Source organism: Dipodomys ordii, unplaced genomic scaffold (assembly GCF_000151885.1).
Source record: "Dipodomys ordii isolate 6190 unplaced genomic scaffold, Dord_2.0 Scaffold11, whole genome shotgun sequence".
In the NCBI taxonomy this organism is placed as follows: Eukaryota; Metazoa; Chordata; class Mammalia; order Rodentia; family Heteromyidae; genus Dipodomys; species Dipodomys ordii.
The window spans coordinates 11,388,121-11,401,182 of NW_012267227.1; the positions used below are offsets into that span (position 1 = coordinate 11,388,121).

Sequence of the window (13,062 nt, forward strand, 5' to 3'; positions counted from 1 at the left end):
TCACTAGTACTTCTAATTATTTTTAGAAGTCACAAGACATAACTGACAAGTCAGAACTCAGAGCCACTAAAATGACTCTGCTTGAGGATCAGCAACTTCATTTACCTGCTTTAATGAGTGTTGCAGTAGACTCTTCTTTCTGGAGATGGGTTCAATTCTCAATAAGCAGTTATTGGGAAAAGGCCAGACTAACTGATCTAATTTCAGAGGATATCTGACCTCTGGCCTCTTTTCCTTTCCAGAATGAGATTCCTTATTTACAAATATTATCAAAATGTATACCAGTTTTACCAGTGATTTTATGAATGATATTTATTTGTTGCCCGGGCAGGAAAGTCCTTGAAACTCTTATCTCCAATAAGCTACCAGCTCAAGTGGTAGAGCACTAGCCTTGAGCTGAAGAGCTAAGGGACAGCACCCAGGCCCAGAGTTCAAGCCCTAGGACCGACAGAAAAAACAAATCAAAACACTTAAAAGACCACAAAGTTTACTCTTTATGTCTTTAACTTATTTTTATTGAAAAATGAAGAAAAGGGGCTGGGAAGGTGGCTCAGTGGTAGAGTGCTTGCCTTGCATGCATGAGGTCCTGGGTTCGATTCCTCAGCACCACATAAGCAGAAAAAGCCAGAAGTGGCGCTGTGGCACCAGTGGTAGAGCGCTAGCCTTGATCTGAAGAGGGACAGCGCCCAGGCCCAGAGTTCAGGACCACGACCAGCCAAAAAAAAGAAAAGAAGAAGAAAAGTAAATGGGAAATAGAGATGATGATTGTATTTTAACAAGTGAACTTTGAGAACGTTTTAGGGGAACTGAGGGTGGTAATCCCAGCTACCTGGGAAGCGAAGATGGGAAAATCAAAATTGGAGGCCAGCCTGGGCAAAAAGTTAACAAGAGCCTTATCTCAACAAACAAGCCAGATCTGTAATTACAACTGAAAGTTAGGAAGCTTAGGGAGGAGGGTTGTGGGGAGGGTTGTGGCTGAAGTGACGGAGTGCTGGACTAGCAAGCACGAGGCTCTGAGTTCAAATCTTTAGATCACCAGCAAAAAAGGATGTTTAATAATATACTTCCACATTTAGAAAGTAGATTACAGTGCCAGTGAGTTACCTGGGAATTCAGAAAGCACAAGCATGTATTTCTTCAGGGTTTCTCCCACCACCTGTTCTCCAAGGTTGCCACCCCTAGAGCTTGAAAACTGTCCGAAGAAAGGGGCCTAAATCTGTCTTACACGCTTCTCCTTCTGATGGTTCAGCAGCTTCATCTTACCTTTCTTGTAATTCAGTGCTTAGTAATGGCTACCTATATTGATTTAGCATTTACTAATTATTTTTAAAACACACACCATCTGAACAGATGTAAGGGAATCTCAGTCTCTTAAGATTTTTTAATCTTATACCTTTAATTTATCTTTGTAGTACTGGGGATCAAAGCTAGAGCATCATCTAGGTACATGCCTATAATCCTAGCTACTCAAGGAAGCTGATATCTGAGGATCATTATTCAAAGCCAGCCCAGGCAGAAAATTTTGAGACCATATCTCCAATTAACCAGCAAAAAACTGGACTGGATGCATGGTATAAGTGGTGGAACACCAGCCATAGTCCTTGAGTTCAAGCCCCGGGTACTGGTGGAAAAGGGAAAAGCAGCCGACACTGTATCACTGAGCTCCGTCCCCAGCTCAATTTTTCTTTTCTCCTAGAATGGCCATGAACATGAACTCCTTACTCTAGGAGTCCTTTGGCAAATATAGGCCACAAAATTGACTGGAACTTGGGGAGCATTCAGCAGGTTTGAGCTTTGTTATAAGCTGTTTCCATGGGTTGAGACAGTTGTCAGCTGCAAGCTTCTGTTTGTATACATTCTTGCCTGGCAAATCCAATAATCCCATTTGGAGTGATTCCACCCTAAAGCTTTTAGAACTTATTTATGAAATTAGAGACATTCTTCTTGCCAGTCTTCTTATTTCCTATTTTTAACACAGAAGTGAAGTACATCCTAATACTGAAATTTAATCATTAATCTTAAAGTCTTTGACAATCATTGTACAAAGACACTAAATACTTTTTTCTGTTTTTAAGTAATTTTATCTGAAGAGTGATAAAAATACTGAAAGTATTGAAGCAGATTTTTTTTAATGGGAAGAAAGGCAGAACAGAAGTAACCATGTGAAAACAGTTCTCTGATGGTGTCTTTTAAATAACCTATAGGAAATATATTCTTGATTTTTGTTTTCAGGTATCATTTGACTTCAAGTCAGTTTTTTGTTTGTTTGTTTGTGGTTTTTTTGTTTTTTTGGACGTGGGGCTTGAACTCTGGGTCTGGGCACTGTCCCTCAGCTCTTCAGCTCAAGGCAAATGCTCTACCACTTGAGCCACAGCACACTTCTGGTTTTCTGATGGTTTATTGGAGATAAAAGTCTCATGGACTTTCCTGCCTGGGCTGGCTTTGAACCATGATCCTCAGATCTCAGCCTCCAGAGTAACTAGGATTAAGGCGTGAGTCACTAGTGGGTGGCTTTGAGAATGTGGCTTAGTGGTAGAGTGCTTACCTAGCAGGCATGAAGCCATGGGTTTGAAAATATAAACAGAAAAAGGCAAGAAGTGGCGCTGTGGCTCAAGTGGTAGAGCACTAGCCTTGGGCAGAAGAAGCTCAGGGACAGTGCCTAGGCCCTGAGTTCAAGCCCCAGGACTGGGAGTGTGTGGGGGGAACCTGGGGATATAGCTCAATGAACCAGTATGTTCCTACTATGTGCAAGGCCCTGGGTGTAAACCCCACCATAGAAAAAAATACCTTTTTTCCATTTAAATTTATTTATTTGTTGTTATTCTATTGTTAAGATGTTGTACGGAGGGGTTAGTTACTTGAGTAAGGCAGTGAACACATTACTTGTCGATCATTGTTACCTCGTCCCTTCCTTGTTCTTGTCCACTAGCCCTTCCCTCCCTCCAAAAATACATTTTATAGAAATTCTTCTCATATAATGTTTCCAAATGATCATGTATCATCCTTACATGGTCTTAAGGTTAGTTGAAGGTGTCGGTAAGGCAACACTGCCCCAGAGCCAGCAGGCATTCTCACAATGACCTCTAAAGCCACTGAAAGCATACACAAGTGGACATTGCCTAGAATGTCCTGGAATGTCAGTTACCTGTTTTCTTTTTGTGGCGAAGTTTTCACTGCCATGCTGGGCAGTGTGCACATTGGGAAATGGAGACAGGGGATCCAGAGAAAGCAAGTTGGCCCTGAGTCACGTGATTAGTCTTCCTGAAAGTTCAGTGTCACCCCTGATCATCTCTTTTAGCGCGCAGATATTGACCAGGCCCCAGTATTCTAAAAGAAATGCTCAGTTCCATGTCTTCAAGTTTCTGGGTCCTTTTTAAAAACTAGGAATGCTTTTGCTAAATTAATGAATGTTGGAGGGAAAGAAACATTGTCATTTTCTGATTTCTTTTGTTTATGTCTAGGTAATGGCCCATCTGGACTCTTCAACAAATGAAGAAAACCCAGTGACCACTGATGAACAGATTGTCCAACAGTAATATTACATGGACATGCAATAATGTGTTATTGATTTTCTACCAATAGAGTTTGACTTTTTAAATCAATTTTTGAATTGACAATCTGAAAGCATTTTCAGTGACGTTTGCAAATATATATTTTTATGAGTTGGTACTGAAAATTACATCATAAAGGATGAAAATGCATTTGCTTTTAATTATGTCAAAATTGTGCCTTCACATTAAATAAAAGCATATGGTCTGTGTGCTTTCCAAGACCCATTATATAAGTATATTTTTCTAAAAAACAATGCCTTGCCCTACTCCATCCTTTCCATACTGTACTATGTTTCTTTCAACTCTAATGATGGATCACAGTATGATGGCAAAGTGAGCAGATGAACAAATGTTTTATTAAGGAATTATGTAGATTTTGTCTTCTCTATAGAAATAACTATTTCAGACCATGCATAAAGGCCATTCAGCTGTGAAAATCTGGTCCTCATATCCTGAAAAGGTTAGAAATATATAATTCAAGAATAAATATAAACACAATTTTGTAGTGTAAATTTTGAAAGTGTATAACCATTTAAAAAATTAACAGCTCAAATTACTTTAGGCTGCATATATAGCTATATATATCAAATTATCTTTTCAGATACAGAGAAACATAATATATAGAACTATCCATTAAAAGGACATAAATATGGCATCTAGATTTTTTGCAAGTACAGCTTAACTTTTGAGTTTCACATTGATATTTGAAATTTGGTTCTATGGATGGTAATTTGTGATCTTTAAAAACTTTTCTTATCCAGGCCTATGTATTAGCATACATAGCTCATTGTTCACATGCAGTGCCCCTCAACAGTCGTCCTTGGCTGTTTTCTCCTGATTTCCCTATCTTTCTCCCTAGTAACTGCTGTTAAGCTCAGAGCAGGCTGGTTTATTATTTTCTGTTCAAAGTATAAATGTGCTTTTTAACCCATCTATACAATGAACAGGTTAGATCAGTTAATCACTAATTAGCTGGTAACTTTGAATTTGAAATTTTCTTTTTTTTCTCTTTATTTTTTGCAAAATAGGTGTGCGCTTAAATGTTTTCTGGGAGGCAGATCGAATTATCTTTACATTTTCATTTTCTCTAAGAGGTTCCCAAAATACTAATGATTGCAAAAGAAGTAAGATTTGTCATTTCTGTATAAATACTGTACAAAATATGTGAACATATCTAGTCTTTTATTCTAATGCCAAATGAATTTATTAAATGATAAAAACAGTGCCTTTTAAAATGGATCAGACCTTTGATGTTTGAACTAAACTTAATATTACATGCTTTGTTTAATTGTTAACTTGCTGAGTAAATCACAAATAGAGAAGTTTCATGGACAGTCAGCCTTTCTTTCTACTTTTGTTTATGGCCAATGACTTACCCGACAATTAAGAGTTAATCTTCATTTTCTCTTCCTTATATCAAATTTTGAATTTTTTCCAAGGAACCTAATTTATTTGGCAGTCTCTAATAGAACAGATTAAATGCCATTTTAAAACTCCAACTATTTATAATGTCAATACAATGCTTGTTACAGTACAGCTTTCTTAGTAAAATTATCTGCAGTCACATCCTGGCCTTACCATATTTAAAAGCCTCAACTACATCTTATGAAGAATGTTAGAACTATTGTGTTTTCTTTTTTTTTTGGGGGGGGGTCCAGTCGTGGGGCCTGAACTCTGGGCCTGGACGCTGTCCCTCAGCTCTTCAGCTCAAGGCTAGTGCTCTACCACTTGAGCCACAGTGCCACTTCCGGCTTTTTTCTTTTTGCTTATGTGGTGCTGAGGAATCGAACCCAGGGCCTCATGCATGCAAGGCAAGCGCTCTACCACTGAGCCACCTTCCCAGCCCCTTGTGTTTTCTTAAGGAACTACATTGAGATGAATTTTCAGAATAATTTGGTTTCTCTAATTAGTGCCTAATATTTTAACTTCTGAATCTAGAATTTTTTTCACCAGAAAAACATCAACTAGTGAATCTAGAAATCAGAAATTAGAATTACTTGAAACAAATTCTGCTTTATCCAGCCATTAGTTATCAAGGAAGTCTTTTTTTTGGGGGGGGGGTTGGTCATGGGCCTTGAACACTGGGCCTGAGTGCTGTCCCTCAGCTCTTTAGCTCAAGGCTAGCACACTTGACCTACAGCGCCACTTCTGGTTTTCTGGTGGTTTATTGGAGATAAGAGTTTCATAGACTTTCCTTCCTGGGCTGGCTTTAAAGAGGAATCCTCAGATCTCAGCCTCCTGAGTATCTAGGATTATAGGCATGAGCCACTGGCGCCTGGCAGTAAAATCTTATTCTAGTTAGCTAAAGATTTTTCTATTTAATCAAGGCTTGTTTTGTTGTGTTTTATTTGGGGGGGCTGAGGATCAAAAACAAGACTTTATGCATGGTAAGCAAGAACTCTATTACTGAGCTACCCTCCCCCCCCCAAACAATCAAAATAATTTTCAGTAGAAATAAGAACTAGAAAGTAAAATTCCTATAGTCCATCATCAATGTTGTACTTGAATCTAAGCAGACCAGTTTAAAATAGTTACTTGGAGAAGTTAAAATACAAATATTTTGGGGAGTCAAAATGAATTAACAAGAGATCTGAAGATTTGGTTATAAAAAGCTCTATCATTTCTTCCTCTCTGGATCTTTTGCCACCAAGAACTTTTAAGAGAAAGAGAATCTGTTTGTTTTTGTCCCCAAAGGATGACTTAAAAAATATGATAGGTTGTATTTATTAATACTTAATGCTAAAATTACTAGAAAGTTCTTATGAACATTTTTGTGGCTAAACAAATAGAAATTGCTGAGTATCACAAATTGTAATGTAGAGCCAGGCATTGGTGGCCCACACTTCCAATCCTAGCTTCTCAAGAGGCTGAGATCTGAGTACCTTGGGTCAAAGCTGGCTCAGACAAATTTGGAAGACTCATTTTCCCAATTAACCAGGAAAAAGATGGAACAAGAGGCTGTAATTCATAGGGTACCACCAAGGGAGAACATAGCACCCCAAGTCTAAAAGTCCTAGTACCAGCAAAAACCATTGCAGTGTAGATTATTTCTTGTTTAGTTCAGCAAAAACAAGTATGAATTTTGTGAGAAAGGACCTTGATATCCTAATGTACTATCATTAAGCTGGAAGCTTGTTTCAGATGACAGTTAGTTGTTAGTTGAGTGCAATTCATCACCCAATTTATGTTACTATTTTGGGAATCTCAGGAGGTCTTGGTCTGGAGAAGAAAGACTTCAAGGATGGAAGTAGGGGAAATTTAGGACAACAGGTTACATTTATTAGAGTGAAACAAAAGAGAACTCTTCCAGATGTGCATAGCTTGTGAGAAAGCAGCTGCCTGAATGGCTGGTCTATGAGGCTTCCAGCTAACCCCAGGGCCTAGCTGACAGCCTCGCCGCCACTAGCTTGCCCCTCGGCAAGTCAGAAGGAAAATGGCCAGTGACCCCTGCAAGCTAGGAGCAGGAGAAGTTGGGGTCCACCACACAGTTTATTGAGGAGTCCTGTCCTGAGTGCTCTTAAGTCTTCTTGCAGGTGCCAGATACCGATTTTCTAGCCCAAAGAGTAGGTTGCTAGATAAGTGCCATAAATGTCCACCTGGGCACTGTGACTTGGTCTTCATGGAGGTGTCCACAGTGTTCATTACTGACACTCTGAAGTCACAGCTCCCTGGGGCTTAGTAGCTCCAGGCAGCACCTCTGAACCACTCACTTCCAGCCTAGGTGCCCATAGGTATTGAGATTTCTATATTTTAGTTTAGTAAGCATGGAGATTTTTGTGAAAAGACACATTTCTAGTAAACACAAATTAGCTTTGCAGTGTTCTTTGTTCTTTGAATTTACTCATTCCTCCCTCTCTTTCTCCACCCACCCCTCTTCTGTACTGGACAGGGGGCAGTGGAGGGGTGGGGAGGTCCAACCTAGTCTAGCTCATGCTCAGCAAGTGGTCTAGGTCAGAACTACAGCCCCAGATCTTCAACATCTGCTTTAGTTATAAGCAAAACTTATTTTTACATTTGACTAAGAAATATTTGGACTAATTTATTTAAGCTTGTTCTCTAAAACTTGAGCTTCATCCCAGCCAGTGAAACTTTGGAGACACAAGGATTGTATTTCAGACTAGTGGAATGTACTTACTGGTCTGAAGACCCTTTGTATTTTCCCATGAACAAGAAAGAATTTGAATTAGTTCAAGATGATGCCAAATGATCCATTCTACAGTTTAAAACATTTGTTTTCATCTTATATTCTGTTTATCTCAGAGGATAATTCTGAAGCAGGTTGGATAAGGTTCATGCAAACAAAAATACTTAATATAAATCATCTTCTGTTTTCTGGAAGAAAAAAAATGTGGATTCATGAGATTGGAATTAAATGATCAGATAGACATTATCTAGTAAAGACTATAAAGAGGAATTTGTGTTTAATATTTCCATATTACAACAGCCTTTGTATATGAGAATGCTCTCCAGGAGTGCTGGGGACATGACTCAAGTGGGCGATGACTTGCAAGGTGAAACACCAAGTTCAAATCCCAGTATTCCCCCAAAGAAAGAATTTTATGGAAAATGTTTATTAGTGGGCAAATGATTTTTTAAACTAAAATTGAAGATTGTCCTTATTGGTAATTAAGACAACTCAAAGAAGATGGAATATTTGATGTCATCATGTTCCTCTTTGATTAAGCATAAAAATATAAAAACAGCCTTTCTATCCTTTGAACTATAGATTTGATTCTTTTTAAAATGTAAAAGTGTATGTCGTTATCCTGCAATATTTCCCAATAGATACAAATTAGGTAGTTTTTGCCTTTAAAAAGCCTTATTCTGTGTTTTGTTTATATGAAAACCTTTAAAAATATTTAATAGGATCCTTTTCAGATGAGAAGTTTGAGTAGATTTTTTTCAACTTGCATATATAAGTTAGTATAAATTAACTTTTTTTTTTGGTCAGTCCTGGGCTTGAACTCTGGGCCTGGGCACTGTCCCTGAGCATCTTTGTGCTCAAGGATAACACTGTATCACTTGAGCCACAGTGCTGCTTCCAGCTTTTTCTGATTAATTTATTGGAGCTAAGAGTCTCATGGACTTTCCTGCCTAGGCTGGCTTTGAACAGCTATACTCAGATCTCAGCCTCCTGAGTAGCTAGATTACATGCATGAACCACTGGTGCCCAGCTATAAATTAACTTTATAACACTACTCGGGCTTTACTTTTTTTAGGGAAGATGATTTCAAATGTAAACATTTTTCAAGTATTGATTTAGCTATACTTTAAACTAACTTCATCATGTGCCAAATACTGACCAGAAAAAGAATTTTGATGTATTGAATTCACTGTACTACTCAATAAACTATTTTAAAATAAAAATTCAATTTGTTGTATTTTATATGGTAAAAAAAAATCATTGAAAAGATTCTGGTACCATGTTGAATAATATAGTGTAACATAGTAGGTCATACAGTTTGGGGAAACATTTATAAATGTGGACTGATGTTTAAAACATAAAAAAAAAGAGACTGGGAAGGTGGCTCAGTGGTAGAGTGCTTGCCTGGCATTCATGAGGCCCTCAGTTCCATTCCTCAGCACCACATAAGCAGAAAAAGTCAGAAGTGGTGCTGTAGCTCAAGTGGTAGAGCGCTAGCCTTGATCTGAAGAGCTGAGAAACAGCACCCAGGCCCAGAGTTCAGGCCCCATGACCAAAAAAAAAAAAAAATATATATATATATATATAAAATATGAAAACAAAAGAATTCTAGATCTAGTTCCCATATCACAAATCATGTTAATAATGCTTTGTGAAATTCATAATTTTTTAAGTCTAACATTTAGTCATTAAAATCCGGACTAAATATATGATATTTATTGTAACTTTGTTTTGATACATAATAAATAGTACTAGGTAGATACTAATTATCTTTGCTTTTTTTTTTCTGCTTATATGGTGCTGAGGAATCAAACCCAGGGCCTCATGCATGCAAGGCAAGCACTCTACCACTGAGCTACCTTCCCAGCCCCAATACTAATTATCTTTAGAAGGAGAGTGCATCTCATCTCGTGTGAGGAACATTCTTGGTGTTTGTAGCTTTCTTGATGTTCCCTCAAAATTGCCAAAATCCTTATTGCTGTCTTTTTTGTTGTTATTTGTTGGTTTTATAGTGCTTGGACCCAGGGCCTCACACATGCTGTACTACTGAGATCCCTCCCCAGCTCTTAAAAACTCAGATGAGACTGGCCTAAATACATGCCTGTAGTTAACTTGATGACATGAGAGTCCTTTCCTTCCCTGCTTCCAGCAGTGCTTTATTCTTTTCCATCTATCTGAAAAGAGGCAGAGGAGCTGTTTAGAGGAAGAGGGAAAGATGGCTAGTGCCTGGGAGTGAAAAAGAGACCCCCTCCCCCGACTCCCTGTATTGTATCTTTTGCATTGTCTATCATATGCTTCTATTAAATAGCCAAAATATATTAAGATAGTAAAGTATAGTTTTGTAGTTTAATTTTACTATAATATACTAATGTTTAAGGTAGTAAGCCTTATAAATAGATGTATAGGGTAAGCATAATGGATTTTTTTTTTTTTTTTTTTTTTTGCCCAGTCCTGGGGCTGGAACTCAGGGCCTGGGCCCTGTCCTTGAGCTCTTGCTCAAGGCTAGCACTCTTCCATGTGAGCCACAACACCACTTCCAACCTTTTCTGTTTATGTGGTACTCAGAAATTGAACCCAAGGCTTCATGCAAGCCAGGCAAGCACTCTTATCACTAAGCCACCTTCCCATCCCTGGGATAAATATTTTATCTTTAGGTCTGAGCAAAATATAAAAAAATTACATTTGGTGCTGGGCGCTGGTAGCTCACGTCTGTAATCCTAGCTACTCAGGAAGCTGAGTTCTAAGGATCACAGGTTCAAAGCCAGCCCGGGCAGGAAAGTCCTTGAAACTCTTTAATAAACCACCAGAAAACCGGAAGTGGCGCTGTAGCTCAAATGGTAGAGTGCTAGCCTTGAGCTGAAGAGCTGAGGGACAGTGCTCAGGCCCACAACTGACCAAAAAAAAATTACATTTGGCTTGAAATTCATCTTGTTTAACTAGAAATTAAATTAGACTAGATTTTATATGAAAGATGTCTTGTTTTTATCATCCTATGAGACATACAATCTAAATTAGTATTTTCCAATTTTTCATTGTGTCTTACCCAAATCACCCCTAAATTAGAATAGGGGGCTGAGGGTATGTAGCACAATGGTAGAGTACTTAGCATGTACAAGGCCCTGAATTTGATCATCAGCGCTCAAAAATAAAGCGAGGCACTGATGGCTCAATAACTGTAACCCTAGCTACCTTGGAGACTGAGATCTGAGGATCAAGGTTTGAAGCCAGCCCAGACAGGTAAATCTGAGTGACTCTTATCTCCAATTAAGCACCAAAACCTAGAGGTGGAGCTGTGGCTAAAGTAGTAGAGTGCCACTCCTGAGCAAAGAAGCAAAAAAACAGCATGCAAGCCTGAGTTCAAGCCACACTCTCTCTCTCTCTCTCTCTCTCTCTCTCTCTCTCTCCTTACTCTTGCAATGGGAACTTAGTTTCTACTACATAGACGTGAGGAGACAGATTCTAATTCATTCAGTTATCTTGTTTATGAGGGCAAATAGTTCTGAGTTCTAACTTAAAAAGTGTATGGTTTAGGGTGTGATTCTACTAAAAATAGATTTCCAATTTTCCATCTATAAGTAGGAAACGTTTATCAATTAGTGTAGAGTTTATCTATGAATAGGCTCTGCTACTTATTTTAGTTAAAAGGGAAAACAAAGTTAAAATGGATTTTGAGGATTTTGGAGTTGTCAGGAAAGAAGCTGTATCAGGTAGGAATCAGGGACAGAGTTTGAGAATATTATCCATTTTTGTCATTACATGCACATATTGAAAGGACTTAATACAAACTTAGATGGTATAGCCTTCTACATACCTAAGCTGTATTAGAATCTAACAGGACAACTCATATATTTGTACCATTAATGACAAAAGCATTGTTAGCTGTCAGTGACTAAACATACTTCATAGTATCACAACACCCAGTCAGTTCAGCCTCTGCCCATTTCCAATTTAATTCCCATCATCTTCCTCTGCTCCATTCTTGTCCCCTTGTTCTTGTCTTCCTAATTAACTCTTCCCTGCACAGTCTTCCATCCCACCCACTTAGCCATTTCTACAGATCCTTCAGACCTCAGCTTAGGTACCATGGTGTAGAATGGAGAGAGAAAAATCTGTATAGAACATCCTTTATAGTGTTGTATAAGGAAAAGAAACAAGCAATACAGGGTGAAACCATTAGTTTGTGACTCTAGGGAGTCTTGACAGGAGGCAGAGATAAAAGCATGTCTCAAAGCTTATGAGGATCTCCTGGAGATGAAAACTTGTATAATGTAGAAGCAAAATGAAAGAATTATCTACATTTATCCTGATTAGCCGGGGGAGAGAGGCTCAGAACCCCAGAGGAAGGGGATTAATTGGCTAGGAACATGGAAAGTATATCTCTAATGACTAGAAAGATGGTAGTTGTGGCATAATTAGAAATATACTGTATTTTATCTTTGTTTCCACTTCTGGGCACAGAGATCTTGAATTCTTTGGAATTTTCTGAGTGATGTAAGTGCATTTTATTACTGACAAGAATCCCTTTTGATCATACTTGAAGTTTAAGCTGATGAAATGACCTAGAATCTGGCTTCTACCTTAGGAAGGGGCTGGTTGTAGAGGAACGAATTTTAGGATTACAGCCAGGAACTTTCAGCTTTATCACTGATGCCTGGGACTGAAGATGGACTTCATCCTAATGGCAAAGGATTTAATCAATCAGACCTACAATAGAGGCTATAATCACTTAATTTGTATAAAACACCAAAGTAGATGAACACTGTTGGCTCATGCCTGTAATATTAGCTACTCGAGAGGCTGAGTTTGGGGTATCAAAGTTGCCAGCCCAGACTTGAGAAGTCCATGAGATCCTTATCTCCGATTTGTATGTCTGAGAGATAGAGGTAGGGGGGCAGAGCAGGCTGGAAGTGGAGCTATGGCTCAAGGGGTAGAGTTCAAGCCCTGAGCAAAAAAACTTAGAGACAGCACCCAGGTCCTGAATTCAAGCTCCAGGAGGTATACCAAAACACACACAAAAAAAGAAAAATCAAATTTTGGGGTTCAGAGGGCCTTCTATATTATCTACCACAGGGAGGTATTAGAAGGCTCTTGCCCTATGCTTCTATTTGCCCGTCCCTGAATTTAATCCTTTATAATCAACCAGAACATGCTTGTTTAGTGGCATTTCTGGAAGAAATAGGTGTTTCATTCATCTTTCTCTGCATTTCTCTGTATGTTTATACTCTTTGCTTCAGCTGTAGACTTGAAATAATTTGGCATGGAGCACTTGTATTTTCAAAACTATTCAAAGCACAGAGCTAATTACTTGAACTAGAAGTTGGTTGCTTAGTTATTTGTTTACACATTTTAGTTTTACTCAGAGTTTTG

At 38.5% G+C, this 13,062-nt stretch overlaps 1 protein-coding gene across 1 annotated transcript in view; it reads left to right on the forward strand.

Moving 5' to 3' along the window:
• Positions 1–4,049, forward strand: part of Sppl2a (signal peptide peptidase like 2A) — a 54,906-nt gene extending 50,857 nt beyond the window's left edge. Inside the window, exon 15 of the mRNA XM_013010167.1 lies at positions 3,462–4,049. Coding sequence (XP_012865621.1) covers positions 3,462–3,536 — 75 coding nt within the window. The 3' untranslated portion in view covers positions 3,537–4,049. The remainder of the gene's footprint in view (positions 1–3,461) is intronic.
• Positions 4,050–13,062: the final 9,013 nt, after the last annotated feature.